The sequence below is a fragment of the Symphalangus syndactylus genome, chromosome 23 (genome assembly GCF_028878055.3).
Source record: "Symphalangus syndactylus isolate Jambi chromosome 23, NHGRI_mSymSyn1-v2.1_pri, whole genome shotgun sequence".
Taxonomy (NCBI): Eukaryota; Metazoa; Chordata; class Mammalia; order Primates; family Hylobatidae; genus Symphalangus; species Symphalangus syndactylus.
The window spans coordinates 18,106,382-18,126,157 of record NC_072445.2 but is presented as its reverse complement, the minus strand read 5'-3'; the positions used below and the strand labels follow the sequence as shown (position 1 = coordinate 18,126,157).

At 51.2% G+C, this 19,776-nt stretch overlaps 1 protein-coding gene across 3 annotated transcripts; it reads left to right on the top strand.

The window, feature by feature from the left end:
• The first annotated feature begins 147 nt into the window (after positions 1-147).
• Positions 148-19,206, top strand: TCTE1 (t-complex-associated-testis-expressed 1). Of its 3 annotated transcripts, none has more exons than XM_055263060.2 (5): positions 148-1,347; positions 11,477-11,846; positions 12,864-13,432; positions 16,791-17,240; positions 18,976-19,206. In XM_055263060.2, exons 2-5 carry the CDS (start codon positions 11,570-11,572, stop codon positions 19,183-19,185), a joined length of 1,506 nt encoding a protein of 501 aa, XP_055119035.2. In that variant the 5' UTR covers positions 148-1,347; positions 11,477-11,569; the 3' UTR covers positions 19,186-19,206. The 3 variants fall into 3 exon arrangements, with proteins under 3 accessions (XP_055119035.2, XP_055119036.2, XP_055119037.2); XM_055263061.2 differs by lacking the exon at positions 148-1,347 and adding an exon at positions 1,354-1,782; XM_055263062.2 differs by lacking the exon at positions 148-1,347 and adding an exon at positions 1,789-2,292.
• Positions 19,207-19,776: the final 570 nt, after the last annotated feature.

Here is a 19,776-nt window from a genome sequence, read left to right as displayed (position 1 = left end):
AAAAAAAAGTGATCTTCCTGCCTCAGCCTCCCAAGTAGCTGAGACTACCCACACTTTGGTCCCAGCTACTTGGGAGGCTGAGGTGGGAAAATCACTGCCCAGGAATTCAAGGCCGCAGTGAGCTATGATTGCACCACTGCACTCCAGGCAACAGAGTGAGACCCTGTCTTAAAGAAGGGAGAAAGTGTCAGATGGTGATGAGGTCTGGAGGGAAAATAGAGAATGGGGATCAGGGGTGTGGATGGTGGTATTCCCTCACCAAGAGATGACATGTGAGCAGGGAGCTGGGAGGTGAGGATGTGACCCGTGTGGAAATCGGAGGGAAAAGCATTCCAGGCTGAGGGAACAGCCAATGCAGAGGCCATGAGGTGGCCAGTGCCACTGAGCAGTGAGCTGGGACAGGGGCAGGTGATGAGGTTGGAGAGCGGGGTCAGACAAACAATACACATTAAAACAAGTTGTACAGCACCTGCCTCAAGCCTGAGCTGAAGCTGAAAATTGGCACCTCAAAGCAGGAGGAAGCCAAGAGATGGAGGAAAGTCCTCCTTCCCTACCAGAATGAGTCCACCTCAGACAGCCAGACTTTGGACCTCTGCCTCTGTTCCTAGATCTCTGTTGCTAGATGAAGGAAAGGGCCTCAGGGGACCCATCTTCAAATCAAGGGCTCCCTGGCTACCAAGTTCTGTCTAGTAAAAATTATTCGAGCAGCGTGGGCCTGCCTGGCATCATTTTCTGCACGGTTTCTCATTCTAATTAAGGCACCGATGATTTGCTGTTAAGGCACTGGTGAGGGCTTGACGGGACCCAATCCCCAGTGCCTGGCCCCTCACTGCTTGCAAAGCAGCATCCTGGCCACTGGAGCAGTAGCCTCTGTTCAGCAGTGCTCACCACAGGCCCAGGTTCAAGTTTCTCTGCGGGCGCCAAGATGAGTTGTGGCACCCCTGATTTATTGATGAGTTAACAGAGCTTCGAGATGTTTATCCAGGGTAACCAACTAGTAGTCCTCGGCAGAGCTGAAATCAAAGCTACCCTTTGAAACCCCCACCACCCTGGCTGCCTCTCCCTTCCTGAAGGCCAATTTCTTTTTCTTACTAGCCATCCCTCTGAAGTCTGCCCCTCGCCCTCCAGGAGATCTGGGGCCCCAACCACATCTTGTCGCGCCAGGGCTGGGAGTTTGGCACAGGGCATGGACTGTGTGAAGGAACGCTGTGTTGGCCTGGAACCTTCCTGCGTCTGGTACCAGACTTTCAGCTGGGGGGAAAGGTGGAAGGTGCCCTTCCGCAGGGCCTAAGGTCAACAGGAGGCCTCACGGGAGTTCCAGTGACTTCTACAGGTGCCTAGGAGAAGGTGCGTCCACCCTCCTCATCTTCCACAGACGCTTTTCCTGGACCAGCTCCCTATCCATTGCCACACAGAAGCTACCAAGAGAGCGCAAGCACTCCAGACCAGCAGCCCCCTGCCCGACCCCCGCCTCCCGCAGGAAGCTTCCTAGACACGTCCCGAGCACAGGGCATAGCGCAAGGCCACAGTCCCACTAACCCCAAAGCGGCCGCTTCCACGGAACCGTCCCGAGGCCGGGCCTGGCCACCCTGCGCGCGAGTGAGCCGCGTGCCTGGCGCGCAGCGGCAGCAGAGGAAGCAGCAGCGCCCCCTCCTCCGAGCCGCGGCGCGCTCGTCCTCCCCGCCCGGCCCGCTCCTAGCAACGCGGGGCGTCCCCAACGACAAAGACCGGCGCCGGCGCGCGGGACTCTGCGTGAGGCGAACGCCGGGGCTTCCGGAGCGGGTGAGGCGACCCCCGGGAGTGGGGACACCCAGCCCCGGTCTCCCTTGTCGGGGCCCCCTCAGGCCGGCTGCGCCCGGGAGCCCCTCTAGCGTCCTCTGCCCACACCTGCCCGAAGCCCACAGGCGGCCATTGCCTGGGTTCCGTTTTCCGTGGCCGGGAAGCTCCGGTCCGTACCCACGGGAGACCCCATGCCCTCCACGCGAGGACGCCCCGCGCCTCCTCCCCACCACAGTCACTGTCTGCAAACCGTCTGGCCCGGGGCTGGGGATCCGAGTGAGGCGAGTGGAGGGACTATGGGAAGAAGAGGGGGAAAGTGCGGCATCCGTAGGGCGTGGAGGAGAGCGGTCCCAAGCCCTGGGGCCCCAGGCTTCTCCGAAGGGCCGTCGATTCCCATCACCCGAGGGCTGTAATCCCTCCCGCGGGTCCGGAAGCTTCCTCATCTCCCTACCTCCCACTGCACTGCCGATTTCCCTGGGTTACCAAGGAGAAGCCAGCGCCTCTACACCCCTGGTAGGATGGCGGAGGGATTCCTGGCCTTTGGAGCTGAGCTTCCCTGCTGGGGTGTCTGAGCTGAAAGTAGGGAGGAGGGGTGGGAGCAGAGCCGCTGGAGTCCCTTTTGAGACAACAGACCTGAGTGGTCAGGAGTTGGGAGGAGGCCAGCCCAGGGGCTGTGGTAAGTGAACTGGCAGTTTCACCCAGCCCAAGTCCAAGCACGCGGACCGAGGCTCAGTTGGAGAAAGTTTTTTGCCCTTCCACAAGTGGAATTCCCAACTTGGGAGTGACTTACCCCAAAGCAAGACATGGTGGGCATGAAGGATATGGAGGTGGGTGTAGACAAAAGCCCAGAGCCCTGAGAACAGAGGAGGGCTCTCCTGAGGGGATCTGGGGTGGGAGCGGCTGAGAAGGCAGAGAAGGCAGTCAGAGCAGTGGGTGCAAAGCCAGCTCCTGGGGAAGTGTCCCAGGCACAGAGGTGCTGTCTGCCCAAAGAGGGCTGGGTGTCTCCACTTCTCGGCTAAGAGGAAGGGAGGAGGGGACCGTTGAGGACCAGGACTGTGATGCACCAGAAGGTGAGAATGCACCCCTACAGCATCTTCCTCGTGTTCCCATTAGGGCAGGTGGAAGGAGCTCCTGCCCAGAATGGTTAGATTTAGCTAGGGACCTGAGGAAGGATGGAGAAGACCTGAGACTTCCTGTGGAGGGAATGTGCCAGGGGCAGGAGAGCACCACTCTGCAGCACTCTGTTGGGCTCCTTGCACCCTACAAAGGATGCAGGCAGTGGTCCAGCCTTGCGGAAGGCTCCTATGCCCAGCAGTGAATTGGAAGAGGGAGCCTGGACTATTTAGGTCAGCACCAAGGGGATAACCCTGGGCTCCGTATTGGTGAACAAGAGAGCTCATGAGCTGGAGAAAGCGGGAGACTCACTGGAAAAGTGCTGTGAATGACTGAATTGGGAGCAATTTATAAGCAACCCCAGCATCTCATGGAAGTAAGAGCATTAGACAGACACAAACTAAAACCTCAGCTTCTCCACTTACTAGCTAGTGATATTTAGTAAGTTACTTAAGCTTTCTAAGTTTCAGTTTCCTCATTTGTGAAATGGGGACAATAGTGTTAAATAATAATCCTCAATAATTAATTTGAGAATTTAATAAAATTATGTAGTAAGGCATCTAGCATCTTCACTATAATATCTAACACACATCTTGAGTGCTGGCTCTGGGACCAGCACTATATGAAATGTCTCACACACATTAGCTCCTTAATCTTCTGGGTAATCCTATGAAATAGATACTATTAAGTACTGTCCCCACGTTATAGATGAAGAAACTGAGGCAAGTGGGGACCTGCCCAAGGTTGCACAGATAGTAGGAGGCACCGTGGAGATTTGACTTGAGGCAGCAGCACAACTCCTGAGTACTTAGCCAGCTGCTGTCCTGCCTCCTGCTATGTACATGCTACTGAAGGCCTAGAGCTCTCAATAAATCGTAGCTATATATAGCCAAGGGTATGGTTCCCAGAACACCTGTCCACCAGATTCAAGCCATCAGAAATGAGGACAACCCTGCCAAACTGGAGCATCTTGTCACTTTCTATTACCTGTGCTTGGGCATGGAAAGAGCAGTCCTTCACACCCAATCCTTTGAGTTAATGGCCTGGTATGGACGTTGTTCCCTGTGTGTGATTTCAGGACCCTGGACCCTGGTCCTGAGGATGCAGAGTAGGGGCCCAGGGGAGGAGGATTGGCCTTTCCCTAGGGACTGTGGTCCCGGGTTAGAGACACAACCATGTGAAGCCAAACAAGCTGGTGAGGCAGGCCCCAGAGAAGTGAAAGTCCACTGCATGTGTCCCCATTCTCCCATTTTCCCCCTCTGAGAGCACAGCACATCCTTGGATGGGGACACCAGGTGGTGGCACAAGATGTACCCACTCCTGGTGGCCCTGACCTCTCTGGAATGTCAGGATTCCTGCCCTGCCCATGTTCAAGACTGGAGTCTTGAACGTGCTTCTAGTCTTCAAACTCTGGGATTCTCTGACTGGCCCAACAGGTTCCCCAGGGAAAGAAAGCGCCAGAGAGGAAGGTGACCCTTCAGCCACCTCCAGGACTGCCCTCTGTGGGTCCTTGGGGACTGTCCATGTGCCCGGGGCCCCCAGCTATTGGGTATCCACCCATCCCTGCAGGCTCCCAGGGAAGATAGTGCCACCTACTCGCACCCTCAGCTGCAGGCTGGTGACTGCAAGGCCAGACTAAGACCAACCTGTGAAACAGGCAGAGCTCTCTCAGACTCCTGTCTTCTTCTTCTCCTGTGCCCACTCCCCACCTCCTCTCCTCTCCGTGGTTATTCTTCTTGCCTCCTTTCTTTTTCTTTTTTTTTTTTTTTAAGACAGAGTTTTGCTCTTATTGCCCAGGCTGGAATGTAGTGGCACAATCTCGGCTCACTGCAACCTCTGCCTCCTGGGTTCAACCTTCATTTTTTTCCCCTAATTATCTTATAAACCACCTCTTTCAGCCTCTCAAGTAGCTGGGATTACAGGCATGTGCCACCATGCCTGGCTAATTTTTGCATTTTTAGTAGAGATGGGGTTTCACCATGTTGACCAGGCTGGTCTTGAACTCTTGACCTCAGGTAATCCACCCTCCTCAACCTCCCAAAGTGCTGAGGTTACAGGCATGAGCCACCATACCCTGCCTCCCTTGCCCCCTTTCTAACTTTGATTTTTGTGTCTGAAACTCATTCACACCAAGGTGTGGAATATGTATATCCTGATATATATAGTCATGTGTATTATATATGTAATTTCTGCACACTTAAATTGTCAGTAACAATATATTACAACTTCTACTTTTTAAAAAGTTTGCTACATTAGGCTGAGTGCCGTGGCTCACGCCTGTAATCTCAGCACTTTGGGAGGCCAAGGCGGGCAGATCACCTGAGGTCGAGAGTTCAAGACCAGCCTGACCAACATGTAGAAACCCCGTCTCTACTAAAAATACAAAATTAGCGAGCCGTGGTGACGCATGCCTGTAATCCCAGCCTCTCGGGAGGCTGAGACAGGAGAATCTCATGAACCCAGGATGCGGAGGTTGCAGTGAGCCGAGATTGCGCCATGGCACTCCAGCCCGGGCAACAAGAGCGAAACTCTGTCTCAAAAAAAAAACAAGTTTGTTACATTAGTGTCAGTATACATTTTATGATTTACTATGCTTTTGTTTGACCTAAAATGATGAGATGTGTTTTTAAAAAACAGTTCAAGGTTAACATATGGATATAGGCACACAAGTATTGATATTAAATTTTGTTTCATTTAGGGGGAAAATGCATTTACCCTAACAGGAAGGAAAACTGTACATTAGGGCCCTGAAATTCCCCTAGTGGAGTGCCAAAGGCCTGGGAGCGCTCTTAGCCTGGGGAGGCCCTCCCCATTTCCCAAGGAGCAAGAATATGCTTTCTTCTTTCCTAGTGGAGGGCAGGAACAGTGAGGGGAGGGGGACATACTGAGTGACTGTAGAGGGGTAGTGTATTGTGGCTAGAGGTAGGAGACCTGCCCTCAGACGCTGGCCCCAGCTCTCATAGGTGTTTTAGGGCCAGTCATTTCCTGTTTCCTTGTTTCTTCATCTGTAAAATGGGGATAAGGAAGCCCATCCTAGCTCCATTATAGGGTGGTTGAAGAGTCACATGAGAAGATTTTTTTTTATTTTTTATAGATGGCATTTCACTATGTTGGCCAGGTTGGACTTGAATTCTTGGCCTCGAGCAATCCTTCCACCTTGGCCTCCCAAAGTGCTAGGATTACAGGCGTGAGCCACCACACCCAGCCTTTTTTTTTTTTTTTTTTTTTTTGAGAGGATAGTTCTGAAAGGACCTTGTAACTGTTAAGTGCTGGACAGTTATAAGGTGCTGATACTGTCCTAGCCCTGGAGAGATGGGATGTGAGACTAGAGGCTCAATGTAGTAAGAGAGGAAGAGGCCACAGGAGTGAATCAGGTCCTGTGAGTAATAACCTGGGGGCCTTTGGCCCTTCTCAGCTATCCCATTGAACTCTTTCATCTACTAATTTAGGATTTTTCCCATATTTTCACTCACCAAACTGTGAGCCTTTTGGTCAAAATGGGGCAGGACCTTTTGGTCAAAAGGAGTAGAAACCCACCTCTTAGCTTTGGCAAAGGGACTTACTAGAAGGCTGCCAAGTTAGCTCTCAGAGCTGAAGGCACTGCCAAGGAGCCAGACAGCTCTGGGAGCCTCCGGGACTAGGCATGGGGATTGAAGATACCAGGATGCTGTCTCTGTCTATCGTTTCTGCTGGTCTCCCCCAGGCTTGATTCCCTCCCACCGCAAACAGACCTTGTACGTGTGGAAAGAAATGACTTCCAGCAGCAGGAGATCCAGATACTTCAAGGACATATGCCCTTCTGTCTACCTCCACTTGGACAAATCTCAAGAAGGACTCCGATTGGCTTATATCAGATAGCCACCCCCGAACAAGTTGCCCTGACCAATAGATACTCCTTTTGGCCAGAATCTATTATCAGAAGCCAGTGGAGCCGCCCCAAACACCAGCTACCTCGCCTAAAGCAGACCTACCACTGGGCTAGAAATTGGAGACAAAAATGAGGAGGAGACAGCCCCTACACCTCAAGAAACTCACAGTCTAGTGTGGGTGTGGGGAGAGGGTGGGTAGCAGGTTACTGGAGTGATGCGGGTACTGGAAAGATGGCGTCTGACAACGGGAGGGGTTGTTTTGGGGGATCAGGGACAAAGAAGCACCTCGCCTTCAGAGAGGAAGTGGTGCTTGAGCTCAGACTCAGAAGACCAGTGATTGTCCCTTTCCCTGGCTGAGATGGTGGGAAAGGCATTTCAGAGGGAACAACTTGAGCAAGGGCTGGGCAGCATGACCTGGGCTGCAATGTCCCAGATGCAAAGAGGAGCTTATTTCCAACAAGATGTACAGCCACGGAGGGCCTTACACACCAAGGTGAGGAGGCTGGATTTTACCCAGTGAGCAGTGGTGAGCCGCTAGAGGGCTTACATGGAGCCTGCCACAGCGGCTGTGTGAAGGCTAGATGTGAGAGAACCAGACTGGATGATGTGAGAGACCACATGCCCAACAGCTGAAGCTGTGATCCAGACAGACACTGAGGCCCTGAGCTAAGGCGGCAGCAGGAAAGGAGAGGCTGCCTGGGTGGGAGACAGAACTGAATCAGTAACTAGATGGTAGGGTGGGGCGGGAGGGCTGAAAGAGAGAGAGGTGACTCCCTGGCTTCTGGTGCCGGCATCTGGATGGATTGAGTTTGAGGGACCTAGGCAGCATCCCAGTGGACTTGAGTCTGGAATGCAAATGTAGGAGAGTCTGGCGTTACACCACCATCCCCCAGCCTCACCATCCTGGTAACAGTACCCTCCGCTTCTCCTGGGACGTCACAGCTGGGAAACCCCACCTGGAAGAGGTGAAAGCTAGAACCCATCAGCAGGAATGAGTGGACGACCATGGTGGAATTCTGAGGGACCTTGGCATGTGAGGGATGGGCAGAGGGAGAGAAGTCTGTGGTGAAGATTTTTGGAAAAAGAATGGTCAGAAAGTAGGAGGAGAGCCAAGAGAGTGGCACGCCAAAGGGTGTCCCCCAAGGGCAGGGGTCAGAACGCGGCCTGCCAAGGCAGGAGCCACACTCCATATCTTCCCTATAACAGTGATAGCGGGGCAGCAAGGAGTTCATTTTGCTCATTATCATTTTAAATATACTTTGTTTTCTATTTTGTTAGTTTAAAAAGTAGATTTTTTTTAAACACTTAGAACTAAAATCCTCCCTAGAAGAATCTTCTGTGTCTGGTAATAATTTGCCTGTCAAAATATTTTTGCGATATCCATTTTTAAAAAATCAAGAGATGATTAACTGAAAATTATCAACTCTGATCTTATACAGTTAATTTTTTCAACATTTGCTTTAAAATGACATCAGGCCTTATGGTATGGATGTTCCTGTAAAGGCTGAAAGTGGTAGGGGCTCATTTTTTTACCAGCCATGCACACGGCAGCCAGGTGATATGGAGCGAGACCCTGCCCCTTCCTTCTGAGAAGTTGGTTCAGGGCCCTGGAACATGCCTCAATGGGTCCTGCTGTGTCATGCCCAGAGGCAGGCTGCAGGCACAAAACAACAGCAAGAGCAATTAGGGCCAGATTGTAGGAAGAACTCTAGGTCCTGAAAATGAGGCGCTAGACGGTGGGACTAGAGTCACCTGATTGCAGAGGCATCCCGCCTGGCCCCAGGTGGGGTTTCCCAGGTGTGGCTCCCCAGGAGAAGAAGGAGAAGGGACTGCCTGCCAGGATGGTGAGGCTGGATGGTGCTGTGAGGAATGACTCAAGAGCCAACTCCAGGGCAGTGCACACCAGCAACCTGGGGCTCCACCTGCCAAGCCTGGTCCTGCTCCCTGGATGTGGCCCACGGGTGTCTAGGGACATATCTGGGACCAAGGGAAATTATAGAATGTTTTAGGCCAAAACCAAGCATGAGTTGGGCTGGACTGTTGCCTCTGACCTTCTTCCATTGCCTCTGTCGTGCTGTCTGTGAGCCCCCAACACCACCCTGCCTCCTTGCCCTTCACATCGCTCCTGGAAATAGGGAAGGGCCTCAGAAACTTTGCACTCACCCAAAGATACCATCTCAGGTCAGCACTCAAGAAGCAGGTCTCCTGGATGTGGTCTCTGCAGCCTCAGACCCCTGCCCCTCATAGTACCTTCATTCTCCACACACCCTGTATTCTTTACAATGATCAATATTAACCGACCATTATCTCAGGGGGATCTCCACTACAGCCCATGTAGGAAGATATTATTATCCAGTTTCACAGATAAGGAAACTGAAGCTCAGATAGGTTAAGTAACTTGGCCAAGTCACAAAGCACATAACTGGCAAAGCCAGAAATGCAAAGTCAGCTGGTACCGCTAAGCAGCAACCCCCTCCAGCCCTACACTCTGAGAGGCCATTAGTCAAAAAGCGCGATCTGGTTATTCCACAATTCTGGACACAATCTGTGTGTGATTTGCATTTGATTTGCATAGGGGATGTCACAATACCTAGATATCTTTCCCGCACTATCCCTCTCCCCGCCACCCGCCTCTCAACCAGGCTTTTCCTCCTTGAGATGCCTGGCAGGCTGGGGAGCACCATCTGGTCCCTCCCTCTGCCAAGGACGCCTTTGCTGGTTCAGAGTGTTCCCTCCCACCGGCCACTACCCAGTGCAGAGTCGTCAGGGTGCACATCTGATGGGAAACTGCCTGGAGGAGGAACTAAGTGCCAGCAGCCCCATTTCCTCCTGCAGATCTCAGGGCAGGAGTGCAAGGGTGCAGGAATGGGCAAATGGGGGAGGGTCCCCGGACCAAGACACATCCTCTGTCTTCTGTCTTCAGCCCCAGATTTAGCTGCCTTCTCGCCTCCCACGCTTGCCCGCTGCTGTCTGGAACGCTGGGAGGCTGGGAGAGCTAGAGGAAGACTCGATGGGGAGATGGAAGGGAAGGGACCTGGAGTTTGAGCTCTCAGTGGGAAGGAGGAGAGAAGGGTGCTGGCACCCTGGGCAGGGCATGGGTCTCGTTCCCCTCTCCTTTCTCTCTCAACCTGCACTCTGAAACGGTAGCCACATTGAAATGGTAGGCTCAATGTGCCCATTGAGCCATCAAATTTTGAAGACTTCATATGAAAACATAGTATATAAAATGTCGCATTAATAATTTTATATTGATTATATGTTTAAATAACATTTTAGACATATTGGGCTAAATATAAAATTAATTTCATGGTCAGGCACAGTGGCTCATGCCTGTAACCCCAGCACTTTGGGAGGCTGAGGTGGGTGGATCACCTGAGGTCAGGAGTTTGAGACCAGCCTGGCCAACATGGTGAAACCCTGTCTCTACTAAAAATACAAAAATTAGCTGGGCGTGGTGACAGGTGCCTGTAATCCCTGTGATTGGGAGGCTGAGACAGGAGAATCCCTTGAACCCTTGAGGCGGAGGTTGCAGTGAGCCAAAATCGCGCCATTGCACTCCAGCCTGGGCAACAAGAGCAAGAAAGAAAAAAAAAAAAAAACTCACCTGTTTTTCTTTTCTTTCTTTTTTTTTTTTTGTGACAGAGTCTTGCTCTATCATCCAGGCTGGAGTGCAGTAGCACAATCTCAGCTCACTGCAACCTCTGCTTCCCAGATTTAAGTGATTCTCATGCCTCAGCCTTCCGAGTAGCTGGGACTACAGGTGCCTGCCACCATGCCCAGCTAATTTGTGTATTTTTAGTAGAGACAGGATTTCACCATGTTGGCCAGGCTGGTCTCAAACTCCTGACCTCAAGTGACCCACCCACCTTGGCCTCCCAAAGTGCTGGGATTACAGGCATGAGCCACCACCCCCAGCCGCCTTGTTTCTCTTTACTTTTTAAAATGTGGGCACTAAAGAAATTAAAATAGCATATGTGGCGTGCATTTTGGCTTGCATTATATTTCTGTTGGCCAGAGCTGTTCTCAACCCCATCCTACGGATCAGGCAGTTGTTGTTCTATAAAATACTTAGTACAGGGTCCTGTTCTGAGCTGAATGGCTCTTTATTATACCTCTGTCTTTTGGCAATATACACCCCTCACCCTCAGAGGGCCAGTCCAATGTAGGGTTCAGAGCATGAATTTGACAGACTAAATTTAAACCCCCCCGTGATATTTCTAAGCTGCCTGACATTGGGCAAGTCAATTAGCCTCTCTGTGCTTCAGCTTCCCAGCAGAAAAATGGGAATAATACAAGCACCTATCTGAAAAAGGCTTTTCTGAAAAAGGCTTTTCTGAGGACACATGAATTAATAGGCATAAAGAACTAAAAAGAGTGTCTGGCACAGAGCAATTACTGTAATTGCTGTAGAGCTATTATCTAAAATTTTGGGCTGCTCCTTGCTAGTTTCATGTGTCAGATAATATATTATGCCCTTTGGATGCATTATTTTATCCACTCCTCCAAATAATCCTACTGGAACTGCGACCTTCATTTCTCAGAGGCAGCATCTGAAATTCAGAGAGGTTCAGTAACTTGCCCAAGGCCACACAGATAACCTGGATCTGCTTCACTCCAGGGACTGATCCTTAAGCAGTATTCTGTACCACCTCTGTTAGTAAATGCCCACCAAGACCCTCCAAAGTAACACCTCTACCCTCTTCCTTTTGCTCCAGATCCCTATTTGTTTCAAGGACCTGCCAGTCTGAGAAGTTTCTTGTCATAAGGCCATCCAGGGGCCACCCGCCCCTATATTGCCAGCCTCCAGCATGCAGGATACCGTAACAACATCAGCATTGTTGGACCCCAGCCACTCCTCAGTCTCCATCCAGGACAAGTCCTCCACTGGAGGACACATTTCAAGCACAGGCCCACAGCTCTCAAAGCCTTCAATCACACCAGTCCCTGCAAAGTCCAGGAACCCACATCCCGGGGCCAATTTCCATCAGATGCGCCGGATCATTGCCGAGGATCCTGAGTGGTCACTGGCCATCGTGCCCCTCCTCACAGAGCTCTGCATTCAGCACATTATCAGGAACTTCCAGAGTGAGTCTGTCCCTGCTTTAGGTGGGAAGGAGAAGGCCAAGAATGGGGCTAGGTGGGTGGGGACTGTCTGGAGCCAAGACTGCCGAAGCTGGGTCCTGGGGCAGCCCCTGCTCTCCCGTATGGCATCCTCATACCCACTTAACACTTCCCTTCCACCCAGGGCCAAGACAGTTTCTCCTTCTGTTCCCACTGGCAGTTCCCACCAGACTCCCACCCACACTGCACCCTCCATGCCTCTGCCCTCTCCTTGCCTTTTCCACTCTCTCCAGCAAAACCCAGCCTGAGCCATATCTATTTCCTCCTCCAGAAAGCCTTCCCAAGTGAACCACCTTCCACTGTGATGGAGTCTTCCATGCCATGTAAGGGCTCTTGGTTTGTTCCATATTTTGTGCTCTGTAATATTGATCCTTTCCAAAGATGGACTGCCAGCCTCTCCTACCAGATGGGGCACTGTCTGAGGACAGGGCCATTACTTCATCTACAGCAACTATCGTCACCCAATCTCACTCATTTTACCTGTTTATTGTCAGCCTCCCCTCACTGGAATGCAAACTCCAAAAGGGAGAGCCCTGTTTTGCTTACTCTTATATCTCCAGCACGTGGGACATAGTAGTCTCTCATAGTGGTACCTCTAGTGCCTGGCACATAGTAGGTGCTCAGAAAATTTCTTGTTTTGAAATAGATGAATCAAATAAGATTGGAAGCCTCTGACCTCAGGGATTGTATACCCCATCAGACCAGGTGATAACTGAGAGTTGGACCTGAGAGTCTTCCTCAGTCTGGGAGCTCCCTGAGAACAGATGCTGAGATGTCCACCTTCAGGCAGGGAACATCCCAAAGCCAAAGGCTGTGTCCCACCCTCTGCTTGAGCCCCGCTGAGAGCAGAGGCTGTCTATCCCCTAAGCAGGGAAGGGTCTTCCCTTTGCCTGGTGCTCCCAGGCAGGCCCAGCCTGAGGCATCATGTTGAGGTGTCCCCCAACACTGTGACCCCCTGCGTTCCTTCCTCTGTTCCCAAAGAAAACCCTATCCTGAAGCAGATGCTCCCGGAACACCAGCAGAAGGTTCTGAACCACCTGTCCCCTGACCTACCACTGGCTGTGACCGCCAACCTGATAGACAATGAGAACTACTGGCTCCGCTGCTGCATGCATCGCTGGCCCGTGTGCCACGTGGCCCACCATGGCGGCAGCTGGAAACGCATGTTCTTCGAGTGGCACCTGGAGAACCTGCTAAAGCACTTTATCCCAGGAACCACAGACCCTGCGGTGATCCTCGACCTGCTGCCGCTCTGCCGGAATTACGTGCGCAGGGTCCACGTCGATCAGTTCCTTCCGCCGGTGCAGCTCCCGGCCCAGCTCCGGCCAGGCGGCCAGTCCGACTCAGGCAGCGAGGGAGAGATGGAGGAGCCCACGGTTGACCACTACCAACTGGGCGATCTGGTAGCTGGCCTGAGCCACCTGGAGGAGTTGGACCTGGTGTACGATGTCAAGGACTGTGGCATGAATTTTGAGTGGAATCTCTTCCTCTTCACCTACCGCGACTGCCACTCCTTGGCAGCTGCCATCAAGGCATGCCACACCCTCAAGGTACTGTCTGCTCCCAGCCTTCCCCCCACCCCTTCTCAGCATCTCTCAGATTCTCTCTCCCCTCCTCTTCCTCCTCTATTATTACCTTCTTCCTATTTCCTTCTCTTTCATTGACAAAGTGTTTTTTAATGCATCCTGCACCAAGATACACGGTTCTGGGGGTGTAGAGATGAACAAGGCGCTGCTCTCCCAGTTCACCAGTTTGTTTCACTGAACAAACATCTGCACTCCAGGCCCTGTCCTAGGTGCTGAAGATTCAAGGAGGAGCAAGATTGTGTCATTTATGCCCTCTGTAGCTAACAGTCTGACGGGATAAAGGCACTAATCAGCAATCATATAAACATAAAATTGATACTAGAATAGGGTTGCCAGATTTAGCAAATAGAAATACAGGACATCCAGTTAAATGTGAATTTCAGGTCCAGGCACGGCGGCTCAGGCCTGTAGTCTTCCAGAGACTGAGGAGGCTGAGGTGGGAGAATCCCTTGAGCCTAGGAGTTCAAGCCTGCAGTGAGCTGCCGTCACACCACTGCACTCCAGCCTGGGTTACAAAATGAGACCCTGTCTCCAAAAATTTTGAATTTCAGATAAACAGCAAATAATTTTTAGTGTAAGTATGTCCCGAATATTCCATGGGACATTCTTATTTATCTGAAATTTATTTTTAACTGGGCATCCTGTACTTTTTTCTGGTACCCCTGAATTGGGATGAATGCTATAAAGAAGAGATACTCTTATGAGAGATTATAAAGGAGCATTTGACCTTGCAAGGGAAGGCTTCCATGAACAAATGTCACTTACATAGAGATTAGACGGAGGAGTAGGAGTTATAGTCTCAGAGGGAGGAACGTTCCAGGCAGAGGGAGCAGTGCATACAGGCTCTATGGGCAGAGTGAACGTGGCCAGCTCAAAGAGAAAGAGAAGACTGTGTGGCTGGCGCAGAGTGTGAGGTGGTCAGCCTTGCTGGGTGAAGGAGGCTTTGTCCAGGAGGCTATCTTTATCCTTAGGAGCTCTGGGACTGGATTTCACATGTGAAAAGGTCACTCCATCTGTGAGGGAGGATGGCCTTGGCAGGGCAGCAGTGGACATGCAGATTACCTAGGAGATCACTGCCAAATCTAGGTGAGGGTGAGGGTCATTCAGCGAGGGTAGTGTCTGTGGAGACTCAAAAGAGTGGAGAGAGTCAAGACATATTTAGGCAGACATGTGTCTGGCATGCATCTGGCCACACTGGCATAGGGAGGATCTGAAGAAGGAAGGAAGGAGAAGGAGGTGAGGTGCAAGACCTCTGGCTTGTGAGGCCGGATGGCTGGAGGGACCATTTGCAGAAACAGGGAATGTGGGAAGAGGATCAGTTTTGAGGGGGAAGAGTGTAAGTTTCAGTTTGAGGCATCTCAAAGAAGGGGTCATTTCGTTAGTTGGGTAGAGGGTCCGAAGCTCAGATGAGAGGTCTGAATTGAATGTGGAAATGTGTACTGTCTTCATAAAGGTGGCAGTTGCAGCCCTGGATTTGGATGGAGTCTCACAGGGGAGCGCCAAAAGCAAGACAAGAAGAGGCCTGGCATGTGGTCTTAGTGGCAGAAGAGCTTGCCAGGAAGCCAGAGGGAGGAGGAAATGGGGGACATGGCATTGTGTCACAGAGCAAGGGAGGGGTATGTTTCAAGTAGAGGGAGTGAGCAATGGGGTGGAATAGAGCCAAGGACTGGATTTAGTGAACGTGGAGGTCACTGAGGGGGAGCTATTTCAGTGGAGTGGCAGGAGCAGAGGCCAGATAGCAGTGGTTTCTGGGGAGAGTGGGAAGTGAGGAATGGGTGGCTGTGATCAGCTTTTTCAAGAACTTGGCTGCGAAGGGGAAAAGGTACAGCCATAACCAATGAGAGCTTTGAGTTCCTTCAGAATAACTCACATATGTTTAAAACCAGTGTAAGGCTCCATCCAGTTGCAGGAAAGAGGATGAATGTAGAAGAGCGGCACGGGTTCATAGACCAATAAGTCAGTGCTTGGTATCAGGAAAATGACAGGTTCCCATTCAATGGCTGAGAAGGCAAGAGGAGAGTTCACCTGCTGAAAGAGGGGGCTCAGCAAGGAGGCCCCTGAATTCTGAGGAGGCTGCAAAAAGCTGAAATAGTTGTTGTCGATTATAAGAGGGTATTTTGGCCAGAGAAATATAGTTAGATTGGCATGCAGCATTACAAGCCTATTGGTGGTTCCAGTGATAGCAACCAGTCCCATCAGCTGATGTTTTCTATTTTGTCAGTTGCTTGCGCACAGGCATGCAGAAAATAGAGAGTGGGGCTGATCCAGGGTTAGGGCTTGCCAGAGAGACGCAATGAAAAGAGAAGAGACACAAAAGACTCAGCTGGGTAAGAGGGGTATAAAAAGGAGTGAACCGAAGGGTAGGGAGAGAGAGACCAGACACTCAGAGGTCTCAAGGGAGAGAGAGGAGTGGGACAAGCCAGTGGGAAGGTGAGGGGGAGAGGCTCCCATGGACAATATTCATACTGCCAGCCCCATCCCCTTTCCTTCATTCCTTTATCTCATCCTTTTCCTGCTTCTCCACCTCCCCACTTTCTCCCTGGTTCTTGCCCTGGCAACCTCCTTCAAAGAGGTCCTCTCCTTGCCCTGGTGGATCTTGGCTGGGAGAGGAGGATACAGTGAGGGGCTGAGGCCTTAGGCAGGCTTGGATTCCAAACCTGTCTCAACTGCTTCAATCACTGCATTACTCTGGGGAAATAATGTAAGCCTCCATTTTCTATCTGTAAAATGGAGAGAACTTTCTCTTCTTCATCGAGATGCTGAAGGTTAGAGATAATGGTTATGAAAGACCCAAGCGGCCGGGCATGGTGGCTCACGCCTGTAATCCCAGCACTTTGGGAGGCCGAGGAGGGTGGATCACGAGGTCAGGAGATCGAGACCATCCTGGCTAACATGGTAAAACCCCGTCTCTACTAAAAATACAAAAAATTAGCCGGGCGTGGTGGTGGGTGCCTATAGTCCCAGCTACTCGGGAGGCTGAGGCAGGAGAATGGCGTGAACCTGGAAGGTGAAGCTTGCAGTGAACCGAGATCGCGCCACTGCACTCCAGCCTGGGTGACACAGCAAAATTCCGTCTAAAAAAAAAAAAAAAGGAAGACCCAAGCAGCATACCCAGCATGTAGTAATTGCTCAATAAACAGTGATCTTTCCCCCCTGCTACCTGCCACCAATTCTACACTACTCTGCCATGCTGGTAGGCCTGGCCTCCTCCAAGACCCAGCCAGGTGGCCAACACTAGGTGAGCCAAGTTTGCCAAAGATCTAGGTGGGCAGGCTGATTATCCCTGGCTGGCAGGTGCTATAGACTCTCTGCCTGCCCACAGATCTTCAAGCTGACCCGAAGCAAGGTGGATGATGACAAGGCACGCATCATAATTCGAAGCCTTCTGGACCACCCAGTCCTCGAGGAGCTGGACTTGTCACAAAACCTCATTGGGGACCGTGGTGCACGAGGTGCCGCCAAGCTGCTGAGCCACAGCCGCCTGCGTGTGCTCAACCTGGCCAACAACCAAGTGCGTGCGCCCGGTGCCCAGTCCCTGGCTCACGCTCTGGCACACAACACCAACCTCATTTCTCTCAACCTACGTCTCAACTGCATCAAGGATGAGGGTGGCCAGGCTCTTGCCCATGCCTTGCAGACCAACAAGTGCCTCACCACGCTGCACCTCGGTGGCAATGAGCTGTCTGAGCCCACCGCCACACTCCTGTCACAGGTGCTCGCCACCAACACCACACTCACCAGCATCAACCTGTCCTGCAACCACATCGGGCTGGTGAGCCACCTATTCTGGGCTTGTGAGGGTGGGTGTGGAATCCAACTGCCGGGGGTACTTGTGGGATGATTGTGAAGATCACAGACTTTACATACTACATACTGCATCAAGTATGCACACATACTGTGTATCCCAATGATTATTATTTTTCCTTTAATCCTTACAGTTACCTAAGTAACTGTATATTAACCCTAAGCGTATTTAACCCTAAATATATTTAAGTATATAACTAAGTATATTTAACCCTACTTTCTAGATGGAAAAATAAGTCTCAGAGAGGATAGTGAATTGCCCAAGGGCATCAAGTCAGTAGCAAGTGGCAAGGCTATGATTCAAACCCAAGATTGATTGAAAGCCTGAGTCCTTTCTAATAGACTGTGTCTCTAAAACTTTCTTAACCAAGTCTGAGAGTAAGAAATGCAATTTACGACCAGGCACAGTGGCTCATGCCTGTAATCCCAGCACTTTGGGAGGCTGAGGTGGGTGGATCACCTGAGGCCAGGAGTTCGAGACCAGCCTGGCCAACATGGTGAAACCCTATCTCTACTAAAAATACAAAAATCAGCGCAGTGTGGTGGCATGCGCCTGTAACCCCAGCTACTTGGGAGGCTGAGGCAGGAGAATTGCTTGAACCCAGGCGGTGAAGATTGCAGTGAGCCGAGATTGTGCCCCTGCACTCCAGCCTGGGTGACAGTGCGAGACTCCGTCTCAAAAAAAAAAAAAAAATGCAATTTACATGAACACCAACATAAACATAATATTGAAATTTATGACTTGTGATATATGCTGATATTTTCCTTTACATTCCACTCTATTGTATTTTTTTAAATGCTTCTGTGACCCATTAAATTGACTTTGCAACACACTCCCGGGTCACAACCACAGAATGGTTAGCATTCTATCTCCCAACATGAAATTCTTTCACATTGGGGCTAGCCCACCCAGCCCAGCAGGGGTTGGAGCTGTGATGACCATTGAGCGGGGCCCTCCATTAGGTCACTGAACCCTCTACTAAACCTCCCGATGAGAACAGCCTTGCTCACCTACACAGGCACATACACGCCAACACATGGGCACGCACGCGCGCACACACACACACACACAGAGTTTCTAGAGGGGGTGCTGTTGACTGCAAGTAATAAAAAGCTTAATCAGAAATGGCTTAAGCAGGAGGAATATTCAGTGTCTCCCACAACCAGAATTAGAGGGTTGTAGGGTTGGTAAACCCCTGGGTTCAGTGCCACCCTCTGCTCTGCCCACCCCAGTCTCATGGCCAAGGCCTCTCTAGTGCTTCTCTCAGTCCCAAGATGGCTGCCACAGTTCTGACATCTCATACAGGGACATGCCCAGAGGCAGAAACTGGGAGAACACCTGCTGCCTTTTCTTCTCTTTTTGGAGTGAGGAGAACCTTCCCAGAAGCCACCCTCTCTCAGCTTCCCCCTCACATCTCATTAGATTTGTCCCACATGCCCATGGCTGAACCAAAGGAATGGAATTATCATCGTTGCCAGAGATTCATGTTTTTCAAACTAGTAGGGTTGAGAAGTCAATTTAGTGGGTATTGGCTACCATTTTTCAAATGGAAAAGAACAGAATATGTCAGCATGCGTCACAAATAGGTTAAGTATTGTTTTGTGAAACTTTTGTTTTAGTCACATCTACCTGAAAATGTGTAGTATGTGTCAGATCCTGGGTAGTGATGTAAATGACCCCTTCCTTTGCACCCTTCTCCCAGGACGGTGGGAAGCAGCTCCTGGAAGGCATGTCAGACAACAAGACCCTCCTGGAATTTGACTTGCGCCTGTCAGATGTGGCCCAGGAAAGTGAGTACCTCATTGGCCAGGCCCTCCATGCAAACCGAGAAGCAGCCCACCAGCGGGCCTTGAATCCCAGCCACTTCCTGTCAACCATCACTGCCAATGGCCCTGAGAACTCTGTGGGATAAAATGACCTGACTTGGATCATGGCCCCAGCCCCATCCCTCATTTCATAGCCCTGCCATGCCTGCTGCAGAGTATCACACTGGTTCAGAGGGAGCGGGGAGGGGGACCATGAATAACCTTGGAGTGATCAAGGGTTGTATGGATGGAGACATGAGGCAAGGAAGGGAGCCTGGCATGGGGGAAGAAAGGGTATGCAGTAGGAACCCAGCCCTTGTGCCCAGGGAAAGGATATTACTGGACACCCACAAATGACCAACTTCTTCCAGGAATAGGGAAGTCAGAGAGGTGTCTGAGGGACTGTACCTGCCAGATTCTCCCATGGGGGCTGCCTGCCTCCCTGATTCCCCACCATTTTCTTCTCTACCAAACAGATCCTTGATCTTCACACACACACACACACACACACACACACACACACCCTTTGGCTACAGCAGAGCTATACCTTGCTCTCTCTGCCACCCTCATCCCTGTAGATGCATTTCCCTGTTGCTTGACTCTGCTTTAAGTGATCCAGTTCCACAGGCCACGCCATCCCCTAGTTCCCCAACTCCAACCTGGGAAGGGGACAACGAGCTGACACCAAGAGCTTAGAC